At 50.1% G+C, this 25,927-nt stretch overlaps 5 protein-coding genes across 5 annotated transcripts; 1 reads left to right on the top strand and 4 right to left on the bottom strand.

The window, feature by feature from the left end:
• Positions 1 to 2,606: 2,606 nt before the first annotated feature.
• F4807DRAFT_457481 (uncharacterized protein) lies at positions 2,607 to 5,462 on the top strand (the record flags this gene model as incomplete). The annotated part of the gene is made up of 4 exons (XM_048001047.1): positions 2,607 to 2,892; positions 2,960 to 4,054; positions 4,538 to 5,254; positions 5,314 to 5,462. The coding sequence occupies 4 exons, from the start codon at positions 2,607 to 2,609 to the stop codon at positions 5,460 to 5,462; spliced, it is 2,247 nt and encodes a 748-aa protein (XP_047857205.1).
• Positions 5,463 to 7,989: 2,527 nt separating this feature from the next.
• On the bottom strand, positions 7,990 to 11,818 carry F4807DRAFT_345658 (uncharacterized protein). The gene is made up of 2 exons (XM_047995407.1): positions 8,533 to 11,818; positions 7,990 to 8,467 (listed from the first exon to the last, which is right to left on the bottom strand). The coding sequence occupies exons 1-2, from the start codon at positions 11,066 to 11,068 to the stop codon at positions 8,154 to 8,156; spliced, it is 2,850 nt and encodes a 949-aa protein (XP_047857204.1). The 5' UTR covers positions 11,069 to 11,818; the 3' UTR covers positions 7,990 to 8,153.
• A 4,552-nt stretch (positions 11,819 to 16,370) lies between these two features.
• On the bottom strand, positions 16,371 to 17,727 carry F4807DRAFT_414048 (uncharacterized protein). The gene has a single exon (XM_047996935.1). The coding sequence runs from the start codon at positions 16,987 to 16,989 to the stop codon at positions 16,729 to 16,731; it is 261 nt and encodes an 86-aa protein (XP_047857203.1). The 5' UTR covers positions 16,990 to 17,727; the 3' UTR covers positions 16,371 to 16,728.
• Positions 17,728 to 20,271, bottom strand: F4807DRAFT_414047 (peptidase C1B, bleomycin hydrolase). Its single transcript, XM_047996934.1, has 2 exons — positions 19,685 to 20,271; positions 17,728 to 19,613 (listed from the first exon to the last, which is right to left on the bottom strand). Exons 1-2 carry the CDS (start codon positions 19,909 to 19,911, stop codon positions 18,314 to 18,316), a joined length of 1,527 nt encoding a protein of 508 aa, XP_047857202.1. The 5' UTR covers positions 19,912 to 20,271; the 3' UTR covers positions 17,728 to 18,313.
• Positions 20,272 to 20,376: 105 nt separating this feature from the next.
• On the bottom strand, positions 20,377 to 21,712 carry F4807DRAFT_414044 (translation protein SH3-like protein). The gene has a single exon (XM_047996933.1). It carries the CDS (start codon positions 21,158 to 21,160, stop codon positions 20,627 to 20,629), a length of 534 nt encoding a protein of 177 aa, XP_047857201.1. The 5' UTR covers positions 21,161 to 21,712; the 3' UTR covers positions 20,377 to 20,626.
• Positions 21,713 to 25,927: the final 4,215 nt, after the last annotated feature.

Raw genomic sequence — 25,927 nt, 5'->3', positions numbered from 1 at the left:
AAGAACTTTCAAATCCACTTAGAGTTGGCAACTCATTTGCCATGATTATGAAGATGGGTCGACAAGCGCCCAATACATACCTCAAAGAGGAGCCGCGTGCGGATTCGGTAAGTTCATGATTTATTTACGTTGTTATGGTTCTGTTTTGAAGCTCCGGGGCAAGTGCTACGACGCGGATGTAGATCTGCGGCTCGCAGATTCGACCGAGTCATCGCAGCTGTGCGACGTCTTCGGATGTTACAACGACACAGCCCAAGTTATTCCCCGCCAAGTATTATGAGAGACGCTTCGTCGCTACCAAAACGCGCCGAGTTTGAACTTTCGCGTTAGTATGCTCTGCCTATGCGTGGGGTTTCTTCGTTTCCAGAATATCGCGTGGTTCATCGCATGCTTGCCTACCTCTGAAAGATCAGTCCCTTGAAATCCAGGGAATTACAGGGGAGCTTCTTGTTTCACAAGTGACCAGGGGGCTTTTCTTCTGGAACAGGGCTTGTGCGGGTTGCCTTAGCGCCCCCGGCCGACACTTCAAGGATGGTGATGCTGGTCCTATCAAGCACCTCTCAGAGCTGACGTGCCCGTGATGCCCCCGCCCCCCAAGTGGATGCGGGGAGACAAAGATGCATTCTCTTAATTCACGATTTATCATTCTGCTGGTCCGTATGTGTTGCGCAGCACCCACACTGTCATGATCCTGATCGAAAAAGATGCTCTGGACCATTTAAGAATCCCCCCCTACACGCCCCGGATGTTTGATGGCGCAAGTGCCAAACAAGATTGAGAGAAACGGTCGCGAGAGCCCAGAGCCCATTTGGAGAGCATCTTTTCCATTTCGAGTTAAAGCCAGCAAAAAAAGTTCAGCGGGTTCAACGGACTCGAGTCCCTTCGAGATATCTTTTCAACGCTATGATCATTAGCGTTGCATGGCTGTAATGGTTGATTTTCTCCGGCTCAATTCCTACTTCCAACATGCATAACAAGTCTGGTTAGTGCTGTGGGCTTTTATCATACATTCGGACCAAAAACAGGAAAATGGCAAAAATAATATTCGACCGAAGTCGTACACGGTACTTCCCTTCATACACCACACGCAAGCTTGATGTACATACCTATACAAGTACTGTAGCTGTGTGGATGGTTCAAGCCTAACGGAGAGTGGGTGTTGGCCATCCAAGTGGACCCGATAGAATTCTCCAATAGCGAAGTGAGAAGGGCTTCAGCAATCGCCGCTGTCACCACACCACCATGATTCTGGCTTGAGGATGGGGATTCAGCAGAGGATACAGTACTTGTTAGGGGAAAAACTCTGGCGGCCGAGCTGCATAAGTTTCGCAGTCAAGTGACGGAAGAGGTTACCGGCTAGGAGAGTTTCCAGTGTGAGGATCTGCCAGCAGGTAGTACTATGCGTAGTACTGTAGGCCTCTGGTGGTCTGCTACTTGCTGGTCCGAACATAACATAGCATCGAGCAAGGGGCCATCTCAATGCCCTAGACGAGTTTCGTCGTGGGTGGTACTCTCGATAGGTACTCGTCTTTGCCGTGCAATTCGTCGCGATTACACGCAATTCTCGAGTACCTCGACCACGCCCCATACACACCGCCTTGCTCCCTGAGAAGCTCGCGAAGGGCTTGCCCCCTGTCGTTCTGGTTAGCCCCGGACATAGGATACCTCATCGGGTAGCCTAGCCCTGCTTGGCCGTGCCGCCATTGGCCACTTCATCTAAAAATGCAGCTGCCCCCTGCCCCCTGTCACGTTTCTTCCATGCGATGTCCCACATTCTCTGATCCATCCACGCCCACTACACCCTAACGCGAAATCTCCAACTTCTATTTCTCTTCTTTCAACATTTCATGCTTTGCCGCAGGCATCGCACGTCCTTCCTCTACCAAACTAAGCAGTCATATCGTCCCTGTTAATTATCCCGGAACGAGAGGCTTCTGGGACCTACACATTGATACATAACAGGCCCCATCCATACCTTGAGGCCCCAGTTTTACACCTACAGGTACACAGAAGTATCCTTACCTTGGTGTTTTCTTACCTTGCGATCTCACCTTACATAGCTCAAATATCGTTGGCCCTGCCATTTTTTCTCATCGTCGCATTCTGAACCCTCGCTCCGATCTCAAATCTCCTGTCGCTCTCTTTGTTTTCGTTAACCGTCCCCCCTGTCGGCCGTGTATACTTCTCTCAAAACTCTGTCCCGAACGTGTTCGAGGCATAGTAGTTGCTGAGTACCTTTCAAAAAGCCCAAATAGGCTTGAAGGAGAACCTAGTTGGTGAACTTTGAGACTTTCGGGTTCCGCTTCCGATTCCTATCCACTCCTCCCTTTTAGGAGCAAGCACCTGGTGGTGTCATTTCCTGGTACTGCAATTCTTTATCTCTTACGGTAGTATGCTTAGGGCCCCCCGGTCTTATAACCTATACCTCCCCCCGTCGCTTAAGCAAGCCTCACCCGTTAACCCTCGTCATCTGGAGATGTTTAAGTTCCTTGGACCTTGACAGCGTCAAGTAAAATAAAAATTGCCGACGCGTCCTGCTTCATTCTTTTTTCTTTTTTCATGGTTGCTGTTACTATTTGGCTTCGACACTCGAGAGTTCAGGACTAATGGTTGTCTCCTCTATGCAGCATCATCCCCACCACTCGCAGGGTCCGGCGCCTCCCCAGCACCTACAGCATCCTCGGCCCTCGAGTATCGTTCATCAGCAACATCACCAAGCGCCGCCGCAGCAGTCGCAGCACCCTTCCGCGTACTCGTCTACTCATTCTATACAGCCCGCCTACCAACAAACAGGACACGCTCCCGCCGCACAACACGCGCAAGACCTGCCTTACTACGCTCACCAGAGCCCCTACAGCACTCCCGGTACGACGAGCGGATATACGTCCGCAGGTAAGTTCCCCCCCGTCGCGTCGCGCGCTTTGTTTTGGGGTCAATGTGTAAGCTTATACGCCGCTAGACACCTCCGACATGATGGCCGCAGCTCAGATGCCTCGACCCTATCCTCCAATGTCTTACCATACGCCTCAATCCAACTCTCCAGCTTCCGTCGCGTCGCCATCCGGTCACGATCAGCACCGAAGTATCTATGGCCAACCAACATCACAGCTTCAACCTCAATCGATGTACTATGGCGCGCAACAACCGCAATACTCATCTCTACCTCCGCAGGCACCTTCCCCGTACCAGCAGCACGCTCAGCAACCACACCAGCCCATGGCGTCGCAGCCGAATATGATGATGTCCCATACGGGACCGCAACACCAGATGACCCAGCACGCGAGCCAACACGCGCAACCAGGAATGACGGGAAGCCCGCGACATACCAAGATGGAGCCGCAGATGCCTTCGCAATTACAGCGACCTACGCCTGGACCGTTGGGGACGTCTCAGCAACCTCAAAATGGTGGTCAGCTATCAACCCCTACTGGCTCGTCGACGCCTGGCGTTAACAACAACAATGCGGCGCCGGGACCCATCCCGGCTACGACCCCGCTAGTTGTCAGGCAAGATAATAATGGTGTTCAATGGATTGCGTTCGAGTATTCTCGTGATCGGGTAAAGATGGAGTACACAATCCGTTGCGATGTCGAGTCTGTGAACACCGATGAGCTTGGCAGCGATTTCAAGACGGAGAATTGCGTCTACCCTCGAGCATGCTGCCCCAAGGACCAGTACCGCGGAAACCGATTGCAGTATGAGACGGAGTGTAACACCGTCGGATGGGCGCTGGCTCAGCTTAACCCGTGTCTCCGTGGCAAGAGGGGACTTATTCAGAGAGCGGTCGACAGCTGGCGCAACAGCAACCAGGACCCCCGACTGCGAAGTCGACGCGTTCGTCGAATGGCCAAGATGAACAATCGCAAGGCGGTTCAGACTCCCCACTCCGCGCACATGTCCGGTCCCAGTGGCCCGGCAGGGATGTCTACCCCCGGATCAATTGGCCCTGGCGGCGGTACGCCCATGGGGAAGCCTGGGATGAGTAACATGGGTCCGCAGATGCATCACCACCACGCCCACGAAGGAGGCGCCCAAGGCGGAGGAGATGAAGTCGGTATGTTTCACCAGATGTGATTCATGCGTTGTCGTTGTTGTCGTTGTTGTCGTTGTCGTTGCTGTTGTTGTCATTGTGCAATTATGTGATACCTCTTATACCTTGTGCCTGTTCGGTTATTAGGATCGGTTGCCATTCGTGTTTATATAACGGCGCAAAGCCGCTGGCGTTTTTGAGAGCACTAGGGGACTGGCACTATTCTGTACATTATCTAGTTGCCATTGCACTTGGTAGTCCTTGCTGCTTCGGGACGGTCTAGTCGTCTGTCTGGTAGCATAGGTTGGCATGGCTTGCTTTGCATCTCACTGCACAAACACACCAAGAGCACATATCACAGCCTCATGTCGTTGCCTCCTTGTATTGAAACCCTTCACGAAAAAAAATTGCAAATATTCGCGTCGCTTCGATTCTTTTGCTGCCCTAAATTTTACTAAATAAGCACCCCGACCCTGGTCTAGTCCGCTAATTCGACTATTTAAATAGGGGATGGAGAGTATGTGGATGGATCTCATCATCACCACCATCAAGCTCCTACGGGGCCAGGATCTAGAAACTCGGCCGACGTGCGCCCAGCTCAAGTATTTACCGGTTACCCCCAACAATACCCTAGTCACTCCGCCTCGGAATCGTCCATGCCACCGATGCATGACGGTCTTGGCGGTTCCCACCATAATACTATCGTAGCTCGACGTACGGGACGGGAAGATGAAGATGATGATAAAAATCCGGAAGGCCTATTCCCTGACTTGCCGGACGCTAAGAAGCGAAAGTTCATTCTCGTCGAAGATAACAAACGTAATGCTCGCTTGCGAGTACGTGTCATGCTCGAAGATGTGAACCCTAAGGAGATTCCTGATTCATTTCGCAAGAGCTCTGCCGTCTTCCCGCGTAGCTATTTCCCGCGGGAGATGCAGAGTCCGCCCCCTAGTGCCACGGGAAGCCAATTCTTTCAGGACGACTTGAGCGACGATAATGTTGAAGTCGACGGTCGGCGAGTCGGACGCCCTCGAAGGGATGCTATGAGGGAGCGCGTCATGGTGAAGGCACCCATGTCCGATGGCAACGAAGCCGAAGTTGCTATCCCGAGAATCAGAAGAGGTTCGCGCATAAAGGAAGTGCGACTGAACGACCTGGCCTACCGCATGGCGTGGATGCATAGTCGTGTCTTTGCTGGAAGAACTGTTTTTCTCCAGCGAGCGCGTAAGTTTGACCATTGGTCTCTTCGCTTTGTCGTGATCTTGTTACTGACTTTGTTGTAGTCGACTGCTATCGGAATAAGACCTGCACCTCGATCGAAGGCGCCACCCAAGACGTAAGGACCACGGTGCCGCATTACGAAACAAGAGTCGGCAAGAGAAGATGGGGTGAACGTGAACGCCGCGGCGAAAAGCGTGACGAAGAGCCCTAGTTCGATCTATCTTGCTTCATATCATTCTATGTAAATGATATCCCACTAACATCTTGCTGCTGCTCGCCACCGTTCGTCTCGACTTTATTTTATTCTATACTCCGACGAGTCGCGCGCTCTTGTGGGAGTTTTCTATTTCGTCGCCGGGCGCATAAAATAATGGCCTCTTCGCACATACGCTGCGTCCCGCGCTTGTATTATATTCGCGCTTTATAGAGTCATCAGAAAGAAAAGTCAATAACGATATACGACCGGTTTATCTCGTCTCGTCCAGTTCGATCCGCTATTTATTTCGCCGTGATTCTGATTTGATGCGATTTTTCCTACTTCACCTTTTCGGTCATGCTTTTTGATATTCCCGGATACATCTTCTCTCGAGGATTGGAATCTTGATGTCTTGTTATGACGATGTTCTATCTCACCATCTATATCACGTGGTATCGGTTTCTTTTTGTCTGTCAGGTGCGACTTATTCCTAGAAGTTAGTCAAGATAATGGGCTAGCTACATAGGTAGAATATTTTACAACATGGTCGGATTCGCTTCTGCATACACGGCTTTTCCTACGGAAACTACTTTACAGGATAGAGGAGTTTTACGTATACTTTCTACACTGGCGGTTATTGGGTAAAAACCTGGAAAAGGAGAAAAAAGAAAGGATGGATAGGGATATACGGCTTGGGCTTGGTGCAGGCAAGAAATTGTTCATAGGGGATATACCAAATTTTATTTATATTTTGTTTTTTTCCGTGGTTATAACAGGTACTAAAGGGGGGAAAGAGGGCAAGGGAATCGATTGGCACACATCAGTCAAGTGGGAAGGGAGATGGGTTTCGGGCTTCCAGACACACTACGGTTTATCACACGGGAGAGGAGAGCATATTAGAGTGTGGTAATATCAATGACGTTGTCGGTTGGTATTCGTGTCTTCATTCACACCGAGGTATAATACGATACATATAGGACATCACAAGTACTATTTTTCCATTGACCAAGTATATGCAGAAAGCGCGTTTAAATGTAAATTGGCCGCCGCGTTCGTATAAGCATGTCATGACGTCGCCTTAAAGTTTAGGTTTAAGTTCATAGAAGCGTTCAAACCGTGTACGGGAATAGGGGGTCGACTTTGCCAACGGCTGGCTAGTTACCTATTTGACTTTCTGTTTCTCCGCCACCGCTTACGGAACGTCATTTTTTTTTTTATGTCAACACACGATGGTGGAATGGACTGCGAGGCGAGTCGTATGACATAGTCTGCTTTCAATACTTATGATATGTGATGAGAGTTATCAAGTACATATCTCTGGCTGGGCGCCATGCAACTTCTTCTATCATAACCATCAGATCTTTGAAGCTTACTTCTTTGCCACTCGGTGAAAAAGATTTAAAAAAAAAATTAAAAAAAATTCGAGAAGTATAAACTTATCAATACATCTTGTGTAGGTACCCATACAAGCCAAACCGGAAATAGCCCCCTATTCCCCCTATTTCGAGAAACAACTTAGTATGCGCATAGAGTAGGTACCTACTTACTTACCTACACCCCTATTTGCGAGATTCATGCAAGCTACATCAAACACACACACACGCCCATCCATCTGCCACGTTAATATTCCCATCCTGCCGTCTCCCTTCCACGACCTTGCCAATACACGCAGATAAGAAAAAAACAAAGGGGGACGATGCGCGAGTATCCGTGTTACCCGTTACCCGTCCGCCGCGCACCGGCCCGCTAGGGGAATGCGGGTAGCCGCTTTTTTTCTGCTCGTCCTCCTCGTGTCCGTGTCCGTGCCGCGGTCTAGGGGTGAGTTTAGTCGTACAAATCGACTATGAGACACCTAGCTTTCTCATGACCGGGTTAATGGTACGGCTAAGTTGCTTATTCATATCGAAATTGCCTAGGTAAAGATCGAAGATATGCTAGATTGTATAGGGCGTTAGCTTAGCAAGAATAGAAACCAACCTCTTTTCACAAACGTTTCCACAATAGTTAAATCATAAGTAAAAAACTTTCTACCTCACGAGCCGGCTACCATCAACAGGTAGGCACAATCAAGTCTTCACCCTCTAGCTTTCACTCGCACATGGTCAGGGAACTAGTCAGGTATCATAAAACAAGGGTGGATAAGATATAATAGAAGGGAAGAAATCTACGGGGTATATCTAAGTCGTTCGTATCGTATCCATATCCATATCCATCTCTTCCTCTTTCATTTTCTTCGTAAAATCCGTAGGGTATCTGACCTTTTGACGATGACATTGCCGACAGACGGGGATGAATGAACAAAGGGAAGTAGACAAGACGTGAAGAGGGTGAACAAAACGGGGGTGGGTAGGGGAGCAAAAAAAGCGATGGACTGTACATGACATCTCTAAACAATAAACCCTCGTAATTCCATCATCCTAACGAGAAAATTCCAAGTCCCAAATTTTCCCAGTACATGCTATACAGGCTCCATAATGCTCCTTTCTTTCGATTCCAGCTCCATATACACTCCCCTATACACCCATCCTACAAGCTTTACCATACCATCCCGTCCCATGTCTGCCGACGAGATGCTTTACCTCAGCAACATGTATGTATACATGAAACGAATGAACAAACATATCAACAGATCATATAAACCACGTACACCCTAGATATCCCATAAAAATAAAATAAAAATGACACCAGAATACCGGGCACGGCAGCTTATCGCCTGTCGTCCGACGTAGTGATGGAATCGTAATCGCGGTCACGAAGGGGTCTGTGATGACGGACTGCGTCGCGTCGGCCGGTACCCGAAGTCTCGTATTCGAGGGCGCGAGTGCCGCGTCCATCATCGTCTGAGTCATCATCGCGTCTATGTCTTCTATGACGCTCGCGGTCATCGTTTCGGCGATAATCACGATCATCATCATCATAGTCCCGACGGTGGCGACGATTTGGTCGCTTCTCCTCATCGTCGCGGCTATCATAGTCGTGACTGCTGCCCATATCCTTTTCGAGTTCTCTTCTCTTGTCGGCTAATATCTAGTCAGCAAACCATTTTTACCTTCGATGGATAAAGGGGCTCAGGATTGAAACGTACCTCTAATCTGCGCCGTCGCAGTAGCATAAGCCTGTATCTCCTCCTTGTTCAAGACCCTCAGCACGATAACGAAGTCGTCGCGCACCTCGAAGCGCTCCTTTCCGGCCTCTAAGGCGGCGGGGTTGATCAGCTTGCGGTTGATCTTGGTCCAGCGTGCGCCTGGCGGGACACCCTTCTTGGTCTTGTCGTCCTTGTGCGGCGCGACGCCCTCCCGGATCGGGTTCTCTTCCTCGGGGAATTTGGCGCTAGGCGGCTTAAGAATGCCCTTGATGGGCTTCTGCTCCGACTTGTCGCGGGGGGGTGACACCACGCGGACTTGTTTTTCCGAAGCTGCGACTACTTCGCGACCCCGAGACTCTTCATGGGAGTCGGTCGACTGGCGCTCGCTAGAGGCGGAGGGGCTAGCCTCCTTGTTGTAAGTACGATCTCCGACAGGGGATTTCTCCTTTGGTTTCTCTTGACCATCCTTAGCAGCCAACTCGGCCTTGACGTCCAGTAGGTCGCTAGTATTGGTAGGGTCAAAGGTTGCAGAATTGTGCCCACGTCTGCGCGAAGTACCCTTACCATCGTCAGAGGGTGGCGAGCCGTCTCTCTCGTCCACTGCGGCTGACCCGTTGAGCACGGCCTCGGTATCTCGTCTAGTGCGCTCGGCGCGCTCACGAGAGCGCTCACGTTCTTTTTCGCGTTCGCGCTGTTCTAACTCGCGCTCCCGTTCCTTCTCCTGCTCTCTCTGATCACGGTCTCGTTCCCTCTCGCGATCAAGGGCGCGCTCACGAATACGCTCCCTCTCAAGCTCCCGATCCGTCTCACGGTCCCTGGAAGCCGACGTCGAGTCCGCCCGTTCTCTCCGAGACTCTCGTCGTTCCAAGGTGGCATCTTCTCTGGGAGAAGGCTTGCGTTCTACGCGCTCCACGACATCTCGCTCTCTAGGCTTGTGCCTATCACCACTGCGGGAGCTCGCCACCTCTGGTTCTTCATCGATAGCGTCCCGGCGACGCGGGGAGACTCTGCGTTCTTCATCTTTGGGTGATTCCTTGGGAGGGACCAGACCCATTGCAGCGGCGGCGACGCCTAAGCCAGCAGCGACCTTGTCGCGGGCTCGGCCGCCTAGGCTACCCTTACGGCTGAGGGTGTCTCTGGAATCTCTCGAGTCTCTAGAGTCTCGGCTCACTGTATCATCAACAGACTGTCGAATGTCGTGAGGGCGAGCGTAGTCGATAGACTCATCAGAGCGACGTCGCGGTTCGCGCTCCGCCGCTTCCCGGCGCACGCGCCGGTCATCATAGTCGCGCCGATCTACTGACCTTGCCGGGCGATCTGGTTGTTCTACTTTTAGGGAGTCTGTCCGGATACCAAATCCGCGCGCAGGGACCTCAGGATCGAGGTAAGAGTCGTCACGCTCCCGACGACGATGCAGACGCTCGTCATCATGAGAGCGGTAAAGATCGTCGGGATGAGACATGCGCGCCGGCGGATCCTGGTACAAAGATACAGGTCGTGGTCGTGTCACTCTACGCTCAGGAGATGGGTCCCTAGGCGGCGCCGCCTCAATCCAACGTTTAGGGTCGACGGGTGGTGCGGCCGGAACAGGAGGTGGAAGAGCTGGCATGGTGACGGTAGGACGATCGTAGATGCCCGCAGCGGTAGCTCTGTTGTAGCGCTCAAGTGCAGAGGATGCAGGTGGCGGACCACGACCGCGACCGGGGCCGGGAGCGTCGTAGCGGCCTGGGTCGTTACTCACGACGTTCACGGTCGGTCTGAAATAGTTGTTAGCAGGACGGTCAACGCTTTCCCGCCTGCGTCCACGAGGATGCTGGCGATCGTGGTCCAGATCGTATCTAGCCAGATCGCTAGGTTTCGTGTATTCGTAGCCTTCGTTCTCGTAGTCGATCACCGCCGTGGTATTGAGGTCATGTGATGGAGTCGCATAATTGGCATGAGGCAGGGAGTATCGGTAGTAGTCGGTCGCGGTGTGTACCGGGGCTCGTAGTCTATCGTCGATACCGCCAACTCGTTCTCTCAACCGTCTGATTTCATCATTGCTTAGCGTCGCGCTCTGGCTATAGCCATGGTTATATCGCTGGCCTCGCGAAGTGGAGGAGGCAGGTAGCGTATAATAGGTTTCATCGCTCGATCGGTAAGGGTCGCGTGACGGACTAGTCTGGCGAGCGGCAGATGACGTGTGGGAGGATGACCCGTGAGGTCGTGTGGCATGGTTAGTCGTAACTATGATAGGTTTTACCGCGCCCGAGTCTACCGTGGATGAGCGACGACGTGCGGTATTTGAAGTGCGCGGCGCTGGCTCTTTAGTAACGTTATAAGTTGTAATAGTGGTGGTTGGAGGAGTATTCGAAGAGGACGAGGCTTTATGCTCATTTACTCTCCGCGGGGCAGCAGCGTCATAGCGCGCCGTCGGTACCGCGTGAAGATCCCCGCTGAAATGAGGGTTGTAACCCACGCCGACAGGCAACGAGGCTCGCGCGGGGTTGGAAGTAGGCGACCTGCGACCCGAGTACCGGTATCGAGGCTCAGTCATATTGACGTTGGTTGGTGCGTTGATCAACTTGTCCACAATTTGAGAAATGACTCAAGCGATATTGATATTTCAATCTTTCTAGCGACCGATAACGATCACAATAGAGTCACCAAAAGTGTCTCAAAGTGTAAACTGAGGAAGAAGTCTTGGTGAGAGGAAGTGAGAAAATAAAATCAGGCAAATAGAAAGCAGGAAAGTCCGCGAAGACAGGGAAGTGGGACAGGTGGGATGTAATTATGTCCGGCTTATTTCTTAGTCCTGACAATATGACCAGGTTTCGTATAAGAAGGTCAGGTTTCCAGTTGGGGGCTGAATAGTTGGAAGTGTGAAAGGTCTTGTGGCCTTTTCTTTTCTCACACTTTTTTTTCACCCTCTTCGTATAATATTTTTGATCGAGTGATAAAAGATGGGTCGTTCTGCGACATATAAGTAAGCCATTGGGGAATTCCAAAAAATGAGCGCGGAGAATGTATAGTACATAGTACAAAGTGAATTTTTATAATGGCGACAACATTTTCCGGAGAATGGAAAGCCGAGTGGTGCCGCTTAAGAATATTGTAGTAAAGTAAAGAATTGCGTGAGGTACTTACCAAGAAGCGAAACCCTGGTCAAGAGGGACAGGCAAGAGACGAGGATATCAGGGTCCTATCGTGGGGTAGAAGCCATAGAACGGTTGAGAAAGGTTGTACTGCTACGAGTTTGTGTAGTCGGGTTGGGCTGCAGAGCAGGGAACCGGCGGTGAATTGGGCCACTAAGATGAAAGACCCTTGAAGCCAGCCACGAGCCACGAGCGTCGAGCGCTCAGGTCCTCCTATCCCCTTGATTGTCAATTATTGCCGGGACTCTGTACTGTTCGTGAGCCCTTCAGCCGGGAAGGGGCAAATTGTGTGAGTTGTTCGTCAGATGGGATCAAGTGACCCGATAGCAAAGTGCAAAAAGAGGCCGGACAAGTCGGCCCAGGGCAAGCAAGCAAATATTCCAGCAGAAGTGCAAAAGATATTTGCCTGCCAGGTAATGCGGTAATGGTTGTGGGTGCCGTCTACCGGATTTTATTTGCCTGAAGAGGAGCTATCTTCTACCCTCCAAGAGACGACACCTAGTAACGTAGCCAATAATGAGTGATTTTGATCCTGATGTATATATCCAGCTGTGGTAGCAGCGGGGTTGTTGTTGTCGTTTTTATTTGTGTGCCTCGCAATCACAGCGAGAACTTGACTGGTCGACTCGAAAACAACGTCGCCTTCGGGTGTGTGCGTTTCCTGTCGCCCCCTTGATTCCGGCAGTGATAGGGAAAATAGAATATTCTATAGAAGGAATTGCTGACTGACTAGCTGAGAAATGCCAACGACGGCCCTGAGGCTCTGTATGTGAATAAGCAGGCGACTGCTGACGAGAGCTTCGTTAATACCAGAAAACTGGAAGTTTAGCTGGTGGGTTTCTCAATTTTTTCTCTCTCATGCAGCTTGGTGATCCCTTAGGTAAGTTGAGTTAAGGCAGGTCATGCACGAAGGTGTGCTTTGCCATGCATTGCAGAATAGTCGAAGTGGGGGGTGGGTCAAGTTGGTTGGTCCGAAGAGGAGAGGCACGGCAGGATACGGAAACTCTTTGCCTGATGCCCCTGCTATTGGATTCTGCTTGGATCTGCTGGTAGGATTTTGCTGTTGAAACGACGTGGAGTGATCTGACGATAGACACAGCCCCTTGGGTTTGCTGTAAGGGTACTTTTGGGGAGGAAGAAGCTATAGTAAGAATCTAACAAGCTGGAACCGAGAAGACGGATCCGTGGAGAGTACTAGGTAATGATGGATGTGTGGTAAAAGATGAAAAAGAACGACGATGACGGTGGTGGAGGGGCATTTACTACCTAGCAAGCTAGAGCAGCGAATGGTGGGATGGAGCAGGGTCGGTGATGACGTCCGGGTTCACAAAATAGAATTGCGTTGCGTCAATGGCAAGCCTAGGCCGAACTAGAGTCCAGCTTATCCAGCCAAGTCCAGCTAGATTTGAGCGTTGACAGGTACCAGGATGAACCAGGCCGCGCGAAGAAGGATGGTTACGCTGATCGGAAGACTAGGAGAACCCCCGTTGCGGTTCAGAGTGATGTTCGAGAGTTCGACGATAATGATCAATGAAAATCGAATGTTCTTCAAACTAACCTACTCCGTATTAATGCGCTTCCGAGATCGTAGCCTCTGCATAGAAACTGCATAGGACTGCATAGGCACTAGTTTGTAGGAGGTAGCAAGGAGGAACACGAACCAAACGTAACCAAACGGAGCCAGACGTCAACCTGAATCAAAGATCAGCGGCCTGGAAAGAAATTGCGCCGCCTTTGCGCCCGTCGCATGTAGGATCGACCGTGAGACCGTGCCGTAATATGTGATGTTGTAGGAACGATTAAAGAATATGCGGCCGAATTCCAGAGTCGAGGTAGGCAGGAATTCAAGTGTCCATATAACAATAATAGCAACCTCGCAGCTTCCTGGAAATAACGTATGAACCTTAAGCTCTGGTCTAGTGTTTGGTCTAGTCTTATTGTATGTAAGTGTTAGCGGACTGTTAGTGCTATTGATGCTAATATTGGAAACACCGATTGATCAAATAACCAACGTCGCAACCCATCGACTTAAGAAAACTCAAAGACAGCCAGCCTGCTTTTTACATATTTCTCAAATTCTCTAAGCTCTTATTCTGTTTCAAATGCTCTTAGTTTTGTTATGCTGATAGGTAAACAACCGTTTTATTTTTGTCTCTCGTTTTTGGAAATTACCTAAACCAAAGTTCCAATTCGGCAATGCGCCAACGAATTGTTGTCGATGCTTCACTTCTGCACAGCTTTTCATATAGCGAATAGGCTCATCCACGTAAATAGTCCAGCGCATATTCCTCCGTACACCGTCTCCTGGGTAGATATGTATTCCACTATGTATCCTGTCAGCCTGTCTATCGTACAATCAAACAATCATATGGATATGACCCGAGATATTGAGAAGGCTTTGACCTTAATCGGCCGTGTCATTCATCATCAATCACATTCTCTCGCCATGGCAACAAATTATCACGACACCAATCGCCAAATCATTCCCCATCTCATTTTCGACTTTTTTTTTACCTCAACCGTCTGAACCAGCCTTTTGAGCCGGTTGGTATGTTGAAAGTTTGGTTCTCTACTCTCATTGGTGCTTTATTTTGGTGTTTCGGGCTTCAACACTAGACTCGATTGGAACCCAATGGGTCCTCCTTTCGGTTCTCCTCTTTGGCCGCTGTCTGGCTACGGGACTGCGAGATCGTTTTTTGAGTCACAATTGTCTCTTAGAATTGGTCAAACCGTTTTGTCACTTTGTGACTTTCTAATCCTCGTGCCTCGTGGCCCGGCCCGAACCTTTGGTTCCGGCGTCTCGCCTCGTCTCGCATAGGTCAGTCAAAGTACATCGTGACGCATAGTTCTCTAGGGGAGAGAGGCTGCGTATTCAGCCCAGCCAGGCTGTACTATACCTTGGGCTGTAGAATTTTATATTGCCCGAATCGGCAAGTAGCACGAGAGAGTCTACCTAGGTATCTATGTAAACAACCACTTACTACTTCAACCACCAAATAACGATTTGCAGTCTACCGTGGTGAGGACGACGCAAGCCGCCCAAGTGGCGACTCGTTCAACCGCCCCTGTATGATTGGGCTGCCATAACATAAGGGATGGGTTTGCGACGACTCCTCTACACCCCTCGCGGCACTTGACAAATATGTCTCTCAAATCACATGCTCCTCACGAGCCAAGGCTTTCGTCTGTAGTCTGTTTCAAATCTAGTTCCTTACATTTTTTATTCGACAGCTTCCAGACCGGTAGAGTTGCCTTAATTAGCAACTGGGGTGACGGATCGACTGAACGAGTAGCAATCAACCGCCATCATGATCAAGCTCGTAGGATCCGACCTTCGAATAGGTCAGCTACCTAGTTACGTACGTATTAATTTACTAAGGAACGAAACTATGCCCGATTTTTCACCTTGTCCTGCTTGTCCTGCTTGGGCGCACGCTCTCTATTTGCGTAGGTATGTGAGGGTTGGCATGGAACGAAGATCCCCAAGGAGACCGTAGCAACAGCTCCGTCCCACGGCCAACTCCGCCGTCGTGACTTGGTTTTGGCTACATCTCTATGGGCCTTCTCCGCTGACCTAGGATTCCTAGTCTAGATTGGGCGTGAATAGCATGTCCCACTCGCATAGAGCGCCTAATATACAATGTTATGCCGATAAGGGAGAGTCGTCTTCGAGGTGACTCCTCGCTAGTTCGACCAAGGAGATGTGTTATTCCCGTGGCCCGTACTATCTAGTCAAGATATGCCCAATGATCAAGGATAGGTCCTTGAACAGCAGTTACTCCTTAGGGGCTTTCGGGCCCTACGGGCTTCTGGTTGAATGGGCACACGCAGTAGATCGTCTCTGTAGGCGCGTAATTAGCTTAAGCGCCGCGTATCTACAAGATGTTGGGCTTTTCACGTTTTCGACATGCTTGAACGAAAGGCAGATCTGGGGTTTGATAGGGGTAAGGCCAGCCAACAAGAGCTAACCCCTGAAGGCTGAGCCCTACGAGCTGGAAAACAAGCTTAACTAGAAGAACCAACAAGAACACGCGGAATGCGAACGTTCGTATTGTTAGGCTACGATAAAACAGATACAGCCGCGTCCTGTAAGTCACTAAAATTCCACCACGTTGCACATCCCAAGGGAGCCCCGGAGATTATCGTAGACCTCACCGCTCCCCTCTTCATTGACATCACTTCCTCGATTGATAATAATCCGAAATCAACGTCATCAAGAAAGAAAAAATAGACACGAGACAAACAATGCCTCAACTAAGCCGCTCACGCGATGTATGTTGATCTTTCGAAGCTCGAGTTTGACTCGCCAATACCTGAAAGTATTCCCCGATTAGCCCTGAAGCTTCGCAAACCCCGAGCGGTCAAAAGACTACAATACTGACTTGGCAATATTAGGAACTCCCGAATCCTGTGACCTTCGTGAGATGGGTGACACAAATGCCAGGTCATCACCCTTAAGTCGTATCATATAACTTACTTATCTGTATTACCATCTCACGTTGGGTCGAAAGGGGGGAGGCTGGAGGATGAGAACCCCGAATAGCCAAGGCGCCTCGACATCAACCTAGGTTGCAAAGAGAAGGTTGCTAAGGTTACAAACAAAAATATCCCTACGTCTGACAAACACGGTTATCATAACAACCTCTACCCAGAGTGACTCTAAACAGTGGGCTTACAGTAGAGAACGAACGAATGGATGGATGAGAACGTGCGACAAAAGAAGCAAAACTCTAATAATGAGCTAGCTGCTTACAAGTGTGTTTACATCTCACATCTCTACGCCCGCTCGAAACCCGTGTTACGACAACTCTTTCGTCATCCTCCCCCCTTTACAAAGGCCGCGCTCCCGACACCACCGGTCGCCTCTCAGCCTCTCCCACAGTCGCGTCGCCCACCCAGCGCGACGCCGCTGACACAGTGAGGCTCCCCCCACGCGCGTCTCCTAATCGCCGACGCGCATATCCGGGTCGATCACGTTTGCCATACCCTCCCCCGAAGATGCTTCTTCTGCGCTACCTACCATAGACACCAAGGCGTGCGTAGAAGCAGGGCGACTATAGCCTCACCGAGGGGCCGGACCGCACCATTTATCTAACACCCCCATACCCGCGCCCCCTTCCCTCGTATATGCCTGTGTAGGCCTATATATTGCGTCTAGTGTATGCCGTATAACGCTGGCGCACGCAAGCCACCTGCGCGGCTTTGCTTGGCAGGCCAAAAGAAACCATAAAACCTGTATACCCGCATACCTAAATAGATAGGTAATATGTAACCAGCCTTCATTACGCGCGAGAGAGCGAAAAGGGCAAGAGGGCATAAACATGTCTAGGCGTAAAGGGGGACCCTACGTGCATTGCGGCGTGGCGTCGCGGTCCGGGAACGTGGACCCCTAAGAAGCCTCAGAAACCCGGCGATCCGACGACGCCGTGACATCTTTCGATAGCCGGTTCGTCCCGTCAGAGAAATAAGCAACCTGGCAAATACCGAAGTAGGTACCTACATAGGTAGATAAAAGTTGGTCCCAGCTCCCCCCCAACCCTGGCTAGATCTACGAGGAAGGCTTGCTCCCTAGTGGACCGGTAAAAAAAAAAAATCGATGAAATTATCGAGATGGTGAGATCTTTGGGAGACAGCTCAGCAGCCCCCCGCGGGACGGGCCATCCCACGATAGTGTTATGCGAGAGGAATGGGCTGTCTCGGTACCAGCCCCTCGTCGGGATTGTCTCCTTAGATTAGATCTAAAGCTTGCCTAGCTGCTGTGGTTTCTAGATTGGGTAGGTGCACACGATCTTTCTTGTGCGAATTAAGACATTGTGTGGTATGGCAACGTCGTTTTCACATGATTTCTCGGATAGGGCCGTCCGACGGCTGCTTCGTGATGCTTAATAGGTGTCGAATTCTCAGTATGGGATTTCTTGATGGAGGATAAATGTATTGTTGCAAGCCTCAGTTGAATGAGTCGTAGTCAAGTCGTCGCCAATCTCGCTGGAAGAACTTGATTATTGTCTTGCTGCTTTTAAAACGTCTCGAGATATGTAGTAGAAACAAAAATGTATCGGTACTTTGGTATATTGCTCTTCAGATTATATTATATCATGTTTAATATTGTGAAACGTATGTGAATGGGGTTCGGAATCCGGTGGAATTAATCCCAAGCGTAAATGTTGACCCCTGAGATAGAAAAGGGGTTAGAAGACATCATTGGGGTTTAATCCATATAATTATTAGAATTATATGAATTTCTGAAGGGGGTCCTCAATTTCTCGATCTCGCTATATACTACCTAAGCTCTAGACAATAGGCACACTTCTCGCCATGAAATGCTCGCTGAAGCCACATGTCTTGTAGGTAGGAACGAGCAGGTAAAAGGTATAACATGAACTTGGAAATAAAGTAAGATTCGATAACACTATAGTCGGTGCGATTTAGGAGTAGATGAACAGATGGAATCAAAGTAAAGACACAAGAGCCGTACAAGCTAGAACCATCCCTAGCTACCCACTAACAGGATATTCGTGAATTCATCATGCCCATAACTAGAAACTCGAAACATCCATACCAAAAGATGAAAATCCATGCCTAGATACCATCATCATCAACACCATCCATTCACCTCCCCATTCTTTAATTCATGAACCCCACTTCCCCTAAGCCAAGCTTCCCATAGGATCCCAAAGCGGCAGCACCACGGGCTCCTTGCCCAGGACATCCCTCACCCGTCGTGCCAGAAACCTCGGGTCGACAACAGCTTGATAAACAAACTCATCCATCCACTCGTCGCTCATGACGAACCAGCCCTTCTCGCCCACGCTCTCGCCCCAGCTATTCTGCACCCTCCAGCGCACCGTCTTCCCCTCCGCATCTACATGTACCGCCGTCAGCACCATCGCGTGCGTCATCGCACTCTCGCCGACCCTGAGTCTCGCCGCCTTATCCAGGTTCCCGTAGAGGCTAACGTTAAAGCCGAGCTCGTAGTCGAATAGACCTAGATCCATGACCCCGCTTACGCGCTCGCTGTACTTCCCTACATCTGACCCGAAGAAAACGGGCAGGCCCGCACGCAGCATAGCTACGCATGCCTGCTTCAGAGTTTCCATGTCAACATTGATATACGTGATACCACGGCCACCGACGATATTCCCCAGTCTATCGACCGAAAGTAGGCTCAAGGGTTCGTGGCGCGGGTCATGGACTAGGGAGACCATGCTCGCGACAGCTGAGCTGCTGATGCGGAACTCGGGACTCGAGATATCCTTCGCGAAGCGATGCGGTGTTGCGACTACAGTTCGTGCGCGTCCATCCTTATCCTGGAAGCTCCACTCGAACTCCTCGCTTGAGCTGGGCGGCGGTCCCAGAGTCAGAGTTAAGATGAGGTGGACCTCGCGCATCATCTTATCCTTTGTTGCGGAGAGGATAGCGGTTGTGGTAGAAGGACTGTTGACCAATTTCCGAAGTACAACCGCGTACTCGCGCAGCTTGGCGACGATAATGGAGTTGATGGTGCTGCTCGTCATGGCATTCCAGCTATCAGGATACAGAGCCTGGGGCACGAGGCCGTACTTCTCGACGAGGTTGTATACCATGTCCCACTGCCCACCGTCGCTGATAGGGTCCGCGAGCAACCTCTGGACCAACCTCTCGTCCAGGGGCTGGTCGGCGGTCTCGATAATGTTCTCTAAGAAGTAGTTTGACTTCTCGAGCTTATCCCAGAAGAACAGATAAGCTTGCGAGAGCTCGAACGAGTCGAGGTTGTACTTCTTCATGAGAGCGATACGGAATACATTCGTGCTAGCGAAAAGCCAGCACCGACCCGAAGATCGCTGGTTTGTGATGGGAGCACCTTCGAATGGTATGCGAACATTGAATACCTGCTGGTCCGCGATCTTCGCAGAACGGGCAGTCAAGACATCCTTGGGGTTCGCAGAGCTGAGGGCAGAGAGTGCCAATCTATGGCGAGAATAAGGTGCTATTAGTCCCACGACTGGATCCAGAATTACGTCCAGGAAGAAGCAACGAACCTGTTCTTAGGATCTGAAAGCAACTTAGACTGCCAATCCTGAGTGATCTCAATATCTAGCCCCTCCGGTTGTCGGCTTATACGCCCATTGGATGACGCCCCCTTCTCGCTGTGAACATGAACGAAGTCGTCCTCAAACCTGAGGCTCTGTAGGCGTTCGAGAACGGCTTTCTCATGCGCAGCAACCGCTGCCGCTTCAGGCGAACTCTTAGACTGCTGGGCACCCATTATCAATGATAACTACGAGGGATTTGATATGAGCTTTATCACTTAAATAAGGTAGTTGGGGGAAGATTGAAGATGGATGCCAATCTAGCTATCCTCATAAGCACTTTGGTAGTTGCACGAATAGATAATTTTGAGTTTCAGTTTGCTTTCTACGACGAACTTTACGACATAATGCTCTAGTACTAGAGATTATGAATCACATAGGATAAGGGATCTAAAGGTAGAAGGTGGGAGGATGATACGATTGCACCTTATCACAACAGATGCTGGATAAGGAAGGATCACCTGCCTGATTGGTTAAGACAGAAGCTCTGCTGACCATATCTCCGCCAGACTTGCCCATTACGGTGTACTGCAAATACCTTGATGGCTGCGGAACCTTATGCGATTCATGCATTACTTAAGACAATGTCACAAGTCTGAAACATCCTAGACAAATTCACATTCATAAAAAGATCATAAAAGTTGTACGTTAAGGCTTGACATTCAATTACCATCCATATACAGAACATGCGTCAACTGTCTCATGCCAAAATCCGTAACGTCCATTTTTCCAATCCATATACTAATTACTCGCGGAAGATGTGTGAAGCAATCTTTAAGAGATCAACCGCGACTCCATCATTAACCATGTGCAAAAGAAATCGTTTCCAGCTATGATGACACTAATTGACACAACAGTTGATCCCATAAACCTACAGCGAACATCGCACGCTTACAGGTTAGAGGCGTGGATCACCTTCATGTCAACAGCGAGCTCACGGCCGCCATCGTTGAGAACGAGCACGCGAACGCTGCCGTGACCGGCGTTGAAGGCCTGGTTAAGGCGAGACCAGAGGTTGGACTGGTCAATGACGGGGAGACCAGTCTTCACATCACCGGTCTCGGTCATGGCGACGATGCTGCCATCCTGGATGTCGAGGACACGGTACTGCTTGAAGACAGGGCCGAGCATGGTCTGAACGACAACGCTGGGGGCAGGGTTGGAGACGAAAGAAGACTCCTCGTGAAGCTGCTTGGTGAAGAGGTCAACACCAAGGTAGCGGTGCTGGCCAGTGGCAGAGGAAGTAGAGATGCGGATGACTTGGCAGGGGCGGCCCTGGAGCATCAAGATGTCACCCATGCGGACATGGTGGCAGGGGATAGTAACGGTGTTAGGGACGGAGGGGGCTCCGTTACCCTTGGTAGAGGAGCGAGATTGAACGATCTCAACTCGCTCGCTCTCGGGGTGGAAGACTCGGTCGGCCATCTTGTGTAGACTGTGTCGGAATGAATGATAGTTTCCTATGATCTTGATTAGAACTGATGTTGACGGCAAGCAACGATGTTAAATGGACTTACCCGCTTCGTCGTAATATCCCATTCTAGACTTCTGGCTAGCGGGGGTGTGGCGGTGTCGAGGATACCCAGTAGTGGTTTCCTCAACGATCTTGCTGTCCTTTTGGTAGGAGGAACTGGGCCTAGGTGGGTCGATAGTTGTCTCGGATACGCGAACTTCTTCCTTGAAGACGGGGAGAGGCTTGGGTGGGTCGATGGTAGAACCAGTTACGTGGGTCTGTTCAGAGAAGTGGGAGCGAGGAGGCTTAGGGACGTCAACGGTAGTACCGATAACACCAATTTCCTTTCCTTCTTCTTTGATGTAGTTAGGCTGGGCACGAGCGCGGTATTCGCGTTCAATACGATCAATAGAGCTTAGAGCTGGCTTGTTCGTGCGGTCGATCTCAATAGAGGTCTCAGCAATAGAGAAGGAAGACTGAGGACGAGGCTTGAAGTGAGATTCCGAGTAGGAAGTGTGAGGTCTAATAGAAGAGGATTGATGTTAGTTGAATTGAAGTTGAAGATATTTTCTTTACCAAATGGTTACTTGGTCAACGTAAACTCGTATGGGTCCAAGCACTAGCGAGGCAGGGGGGCCACTGAGAAAAATATGAAGCGAGCCCCATGCTCCATATTGGCCAATTTAATTGCAAATGGAGCTCTGGCCAGTGCGGATTGTGACATTATGTTACGATCCGATTAACCAGTTTCTTTGGGGCGATTTACGACCCTCCATCACCTCCATATTACAACTCAGTCGCCATTGGCCCCGTTTTGTTTGTTGTCTTGGCCGCAATTGTGGAATAGGATTGACAATGGGATTGACAGTAGAAAATCGGTGAAGACTAACCTGTGCTCCTCAAAATGCTCACGACGGGCACCGGGACGGCGGTAACGTTCTTCTTCACGTGTGATGCGGACCTCTTCTTCGCTAAATCGTTGCTCTCGACGCGGAGGTAACTGAGCAGAAGCAGAGATAGAAGAGTATTGACCTTCCCGTCCGGCTTTCTCAGGTTTGGCGGGGAGATCGATCTGAACCTCTTCGTGGGTTTGAGTGGTTGTCTCTACCTCAGCTTCCTTGTATGTGCGGGGGAAGATGCTGAAGGGGACGGGTACGCGGGCTTCAAAGTCCAGGTTGGCGACCTTTGCGGCGCGAGAGTCCTCTCCTCGACAACCTTTCGACTAAGGGCGAAAGGAAGACAAGAAGATTCCTCTTGCTCTTCTTTCTACAAATCTGAAAGAAAAGAAGGGAGTTGAAGCAAGCGGGAGTTGCTGGCTTCTTTACTCGATTCTCTCGTTCAGGTTCAGGCTGGAAGAGCGGGGAATAGTGAGTTGGAGTTGGGTGTGAAGGAGTTGTTGGGTTTGTGGTGAGATCAAATGGGAGAAAAGGAGGTGAAGTGTCAGAACAGATTATTGGAAGGAAAGAAATAGGAGGAGCTGCAGGGAGAAAGATGGGCAGTGCAGATGTATTGTACTGTACTGATCGTACTGCTGCGTGCTGCTGCGAGCTGCTCCTGCCGAGGGAGCAAAATGGCGTGGCAGGGCGTGTCCTGCCTGTTTTCCCAAGGGTGTCCGCTACTTCCTCCAGGTGATGCAGGGGTTGTGTGGTTGGGACTTGTTTACATGAGTGGGTCCGCAGGGATGTGGTCTGTTTATCTGACTCTAGAATAGGCTAGCGGGTGGGGACCTAATCCATCAAGAAATTAAGACTGTTTTTCTTCTTCTTTTCGCACGGGGGCCGCGAGTTACAACCGACACTACTCTGACACTGTCCTTGATATCCAAGCTACATTCGATCCACATGCGTTGGATCTGGCCAATTGTTCATTTCTATCCCTTGCTGTTTTCTTGTTTCGTCTTCCTCGTTGGCCGGGGAAGCCCATCCAATAAACCTAGCCGACATTGGCCTTCTGGGGCACGATGGGGGCACGATGGGACCTTCTGGGTCTTCCTGGAGCTTCGGCGATGATCAAGATCGAACCAGATCCACCTACTGGTCCAACCACTGTCCAACCTCCCTTATTGGTGTCGAAATAAGAAAGGCCAGTTAAGCCAATCCCCCGGGGTTGTCACCTCTCTATTTGCTCGGTTTGTTTTGGACGAAATCAATAGATGGGTTACGATGGAGAGACGCACTATATTCGGCCATTGAGAATTAATCGCCTCTGCGTGGCCGTTCAGCTACAACTGGCAGACCCGATCAGCCATGGAACTGACATGTATCAAGCTCAAACAGTGATTTGTTTGCATAATAATACGAATTGACCGCTCTCCATCGAACGCAACGCACGATGGCATCTACCGTTGCTTGGAAAAGCTGATCTGTCTCATCGGAAAGCATATGCAGTGATACCAGCCTACCGCTTTGGAACAATTGGAAAATCGAAGAGGCTGGGACCGTTTTCTCCGAAGCAAGTTGGCAGGCGGCAGGCTGGCAGATGCAATTCATCTACGATTCTCGATGGCTGGGCAGCTAAGAAACCAACCACTCGAAAGCTCAATCGAGACTTGCATACACGACGAATCAAAGCTTGGAAATGATATGATTTCCAACCACCATTTGCTGACACTTGCAGCTTCAGCAAGGCATCTCCCATTACGCGTAGTATCGTGGATTTCGCTCATTGGGTTATGCTGCTGCTGATGGTGCACAAGCCCAGCTTCACTTATGCACGGCCCAATGCAGAGGAACAAGCTGAGCTGAGCAATTGAGCTTTACTTTTCCGTCGTGCAGCTCCAGAAACAAGTTCCACTTGGCCACAGATCCTGATCCCTGTCCGCCTTGATGATGTACCTCCACCCAATCTCGTGCGACTGATCATCTCGATAAATTCTTAGAAAACCGCCTGGCCGTCCGGCCGCTGCAAATTGATCGATTTTTACTTTCCGGACATCTAGCAAACGACCTCGGCACTCTCCATCCAACACGTTTCGAATACTAAAAGAAAAGCGCCGTCAACAATTGCTGATACCAATTTACCCCTGATCGTCCAGAGACTCCAATTTCGTTGTCATGACAACCGGATAGGCGAACACGCGCTAGGTTACGATCTTTTCCTGATAGATTAAAGCGGAGAAGCGTAGGAAAACAGGGGTTTTACGAGGTTCGCGCCTCGCAATTTGGGAGAAAAAAAAGAGTTGGCTTGTCAACGGTTGTTTGAGAGTTGAGCTTTCGTCACATGTTCTGAACTCGAAGAACCGTTTCACCTCGATACGACGAGTTAGCGCCTTTCTATTTCCGACGAGTGGACGAATCCAAGTTGTGTCCCGATGCTCTGAAACGGTGGAAAGCAATTTTCAAGACTTTGAAGCCCAATGCTTCAATCTTGCGAATTCAAACTATTTCGGAGTGTCAACAGTGCTTTCGAGGTATCCAGCTAGAGGGAAAGACCGCCTACTTACAATAACACAGATTTCGTACCGAGTGCTTCCGAATGATTTGATCATCCTCTAGCACTTAGGATAGCAAGCTTGTTCAGCTGGGATGTTTGTCCGCTAGCGACTAGAAGCTCGATAATGTCCGACTATTGACGGCGATCTTGGCGTAGAAAAATCCAGGTGGCCATTTAGACTTAACGTGACCTATCGTAGCATACCTTCTCGAGCCTCGGGCGATGATTGGATGCATTTCGGAAGACTGAGGTAAGATGAACATAGGTTGAAAATAAGACTACAACTCGGATTTCGAGATAGTCGTCACAAATGCCAACAAATTCAATTAGCAACGTACATAGGCAGCCTCTACTATACGCAGTCGAATGCAATGATATGTCGGCTTTTACAAAAATCAATACCTAATTGAGACTCAACTTTCCAAGTGGCATTATGGTAATCGAGTCTAGTTTTGGTTCATTCAGCGGAGGTGCGTTGGGAATAACGACAAATGCTTAATTACGTACGTTGAGGGATATGTTTGCGGACAATTTACAATTAGAGGAGATGTAGATTGGCCTACAATGCACCCATTTTCATTGCCCTCGGACGACCGACGGTCCCAACAACCACCATATACGAATGTCATCAATGTGGAACACCTGGAAAGACGAAGACGATTCTTACTTCCCGCCTCAATTGACGTCCAGGACTGCATGATCCAGCACCCAGCGTTGGCAATCAGTTCCGCCGAAGACAATGTCCAATGCCTACATCGACAATAAGGTCGTGACCCAATAAGATCGCCATAACATTGTATGAACAGTTATCATATGGAACAATGCGCCAGCCTAATAGCGTGTCCGCGTGGTACTCATGCGATCATATAAGCTATTTCGGGTAGACACGTCGAACGCCTCTCTGCACGGAAGCAAGCAAGGCCACCGCAAAATCAACGAAGTCGGTCGCGACATCGTCGCAGGAGCTCCGTCGTGGCAAACTCCCATTACCTTGAAGATCCGGGAAGTGGCGTCGCCTTCGTGTTCCGGCTCTCCTTACCGCGACTAGAGAGAATCTCCATGGATCAATCCACACCGCGTAGTCTTGGGCTACCTACATACTGTACAGTACGTATAGCTATACACCTAGATAAGGTGTCTATTTAGGTGGATAGGTGAGCTGTACTCGATCTTGCCGTCGTCGCCCACTTCCTAGGCGATGTGCTGGCCGACCCCGATCTCCACGACCGTGCCCGCGCGCGATGAGATGGCAAAAACCCGTCCCGTCCCGCCCGTCGGTCCATCGTACAGCAAAACAACGCCGGCGG

The sequence above is a fragment of the Annulohypoxylon truncatum genome (assembly GCF_022578515.1).
Source record: "Annulohypoxylon truncatum strain CBS 140777 unplaced genomic scaffold F4807scaffold_6, whole genome shotgun sequence".
Lineage (NCBI taxonomy): Eukaryota > Fungi > Ascomycota > Sordariomycetes > Xylariales > Hypoxylaceae > Annulohypoxylon > Annulohypoxylon truncatum.
The sequence above is the reverse complement of the archived record's forward strand: the minus strand, read 5'-3'. Positions and strand labels throughout refer to the sequence as shown.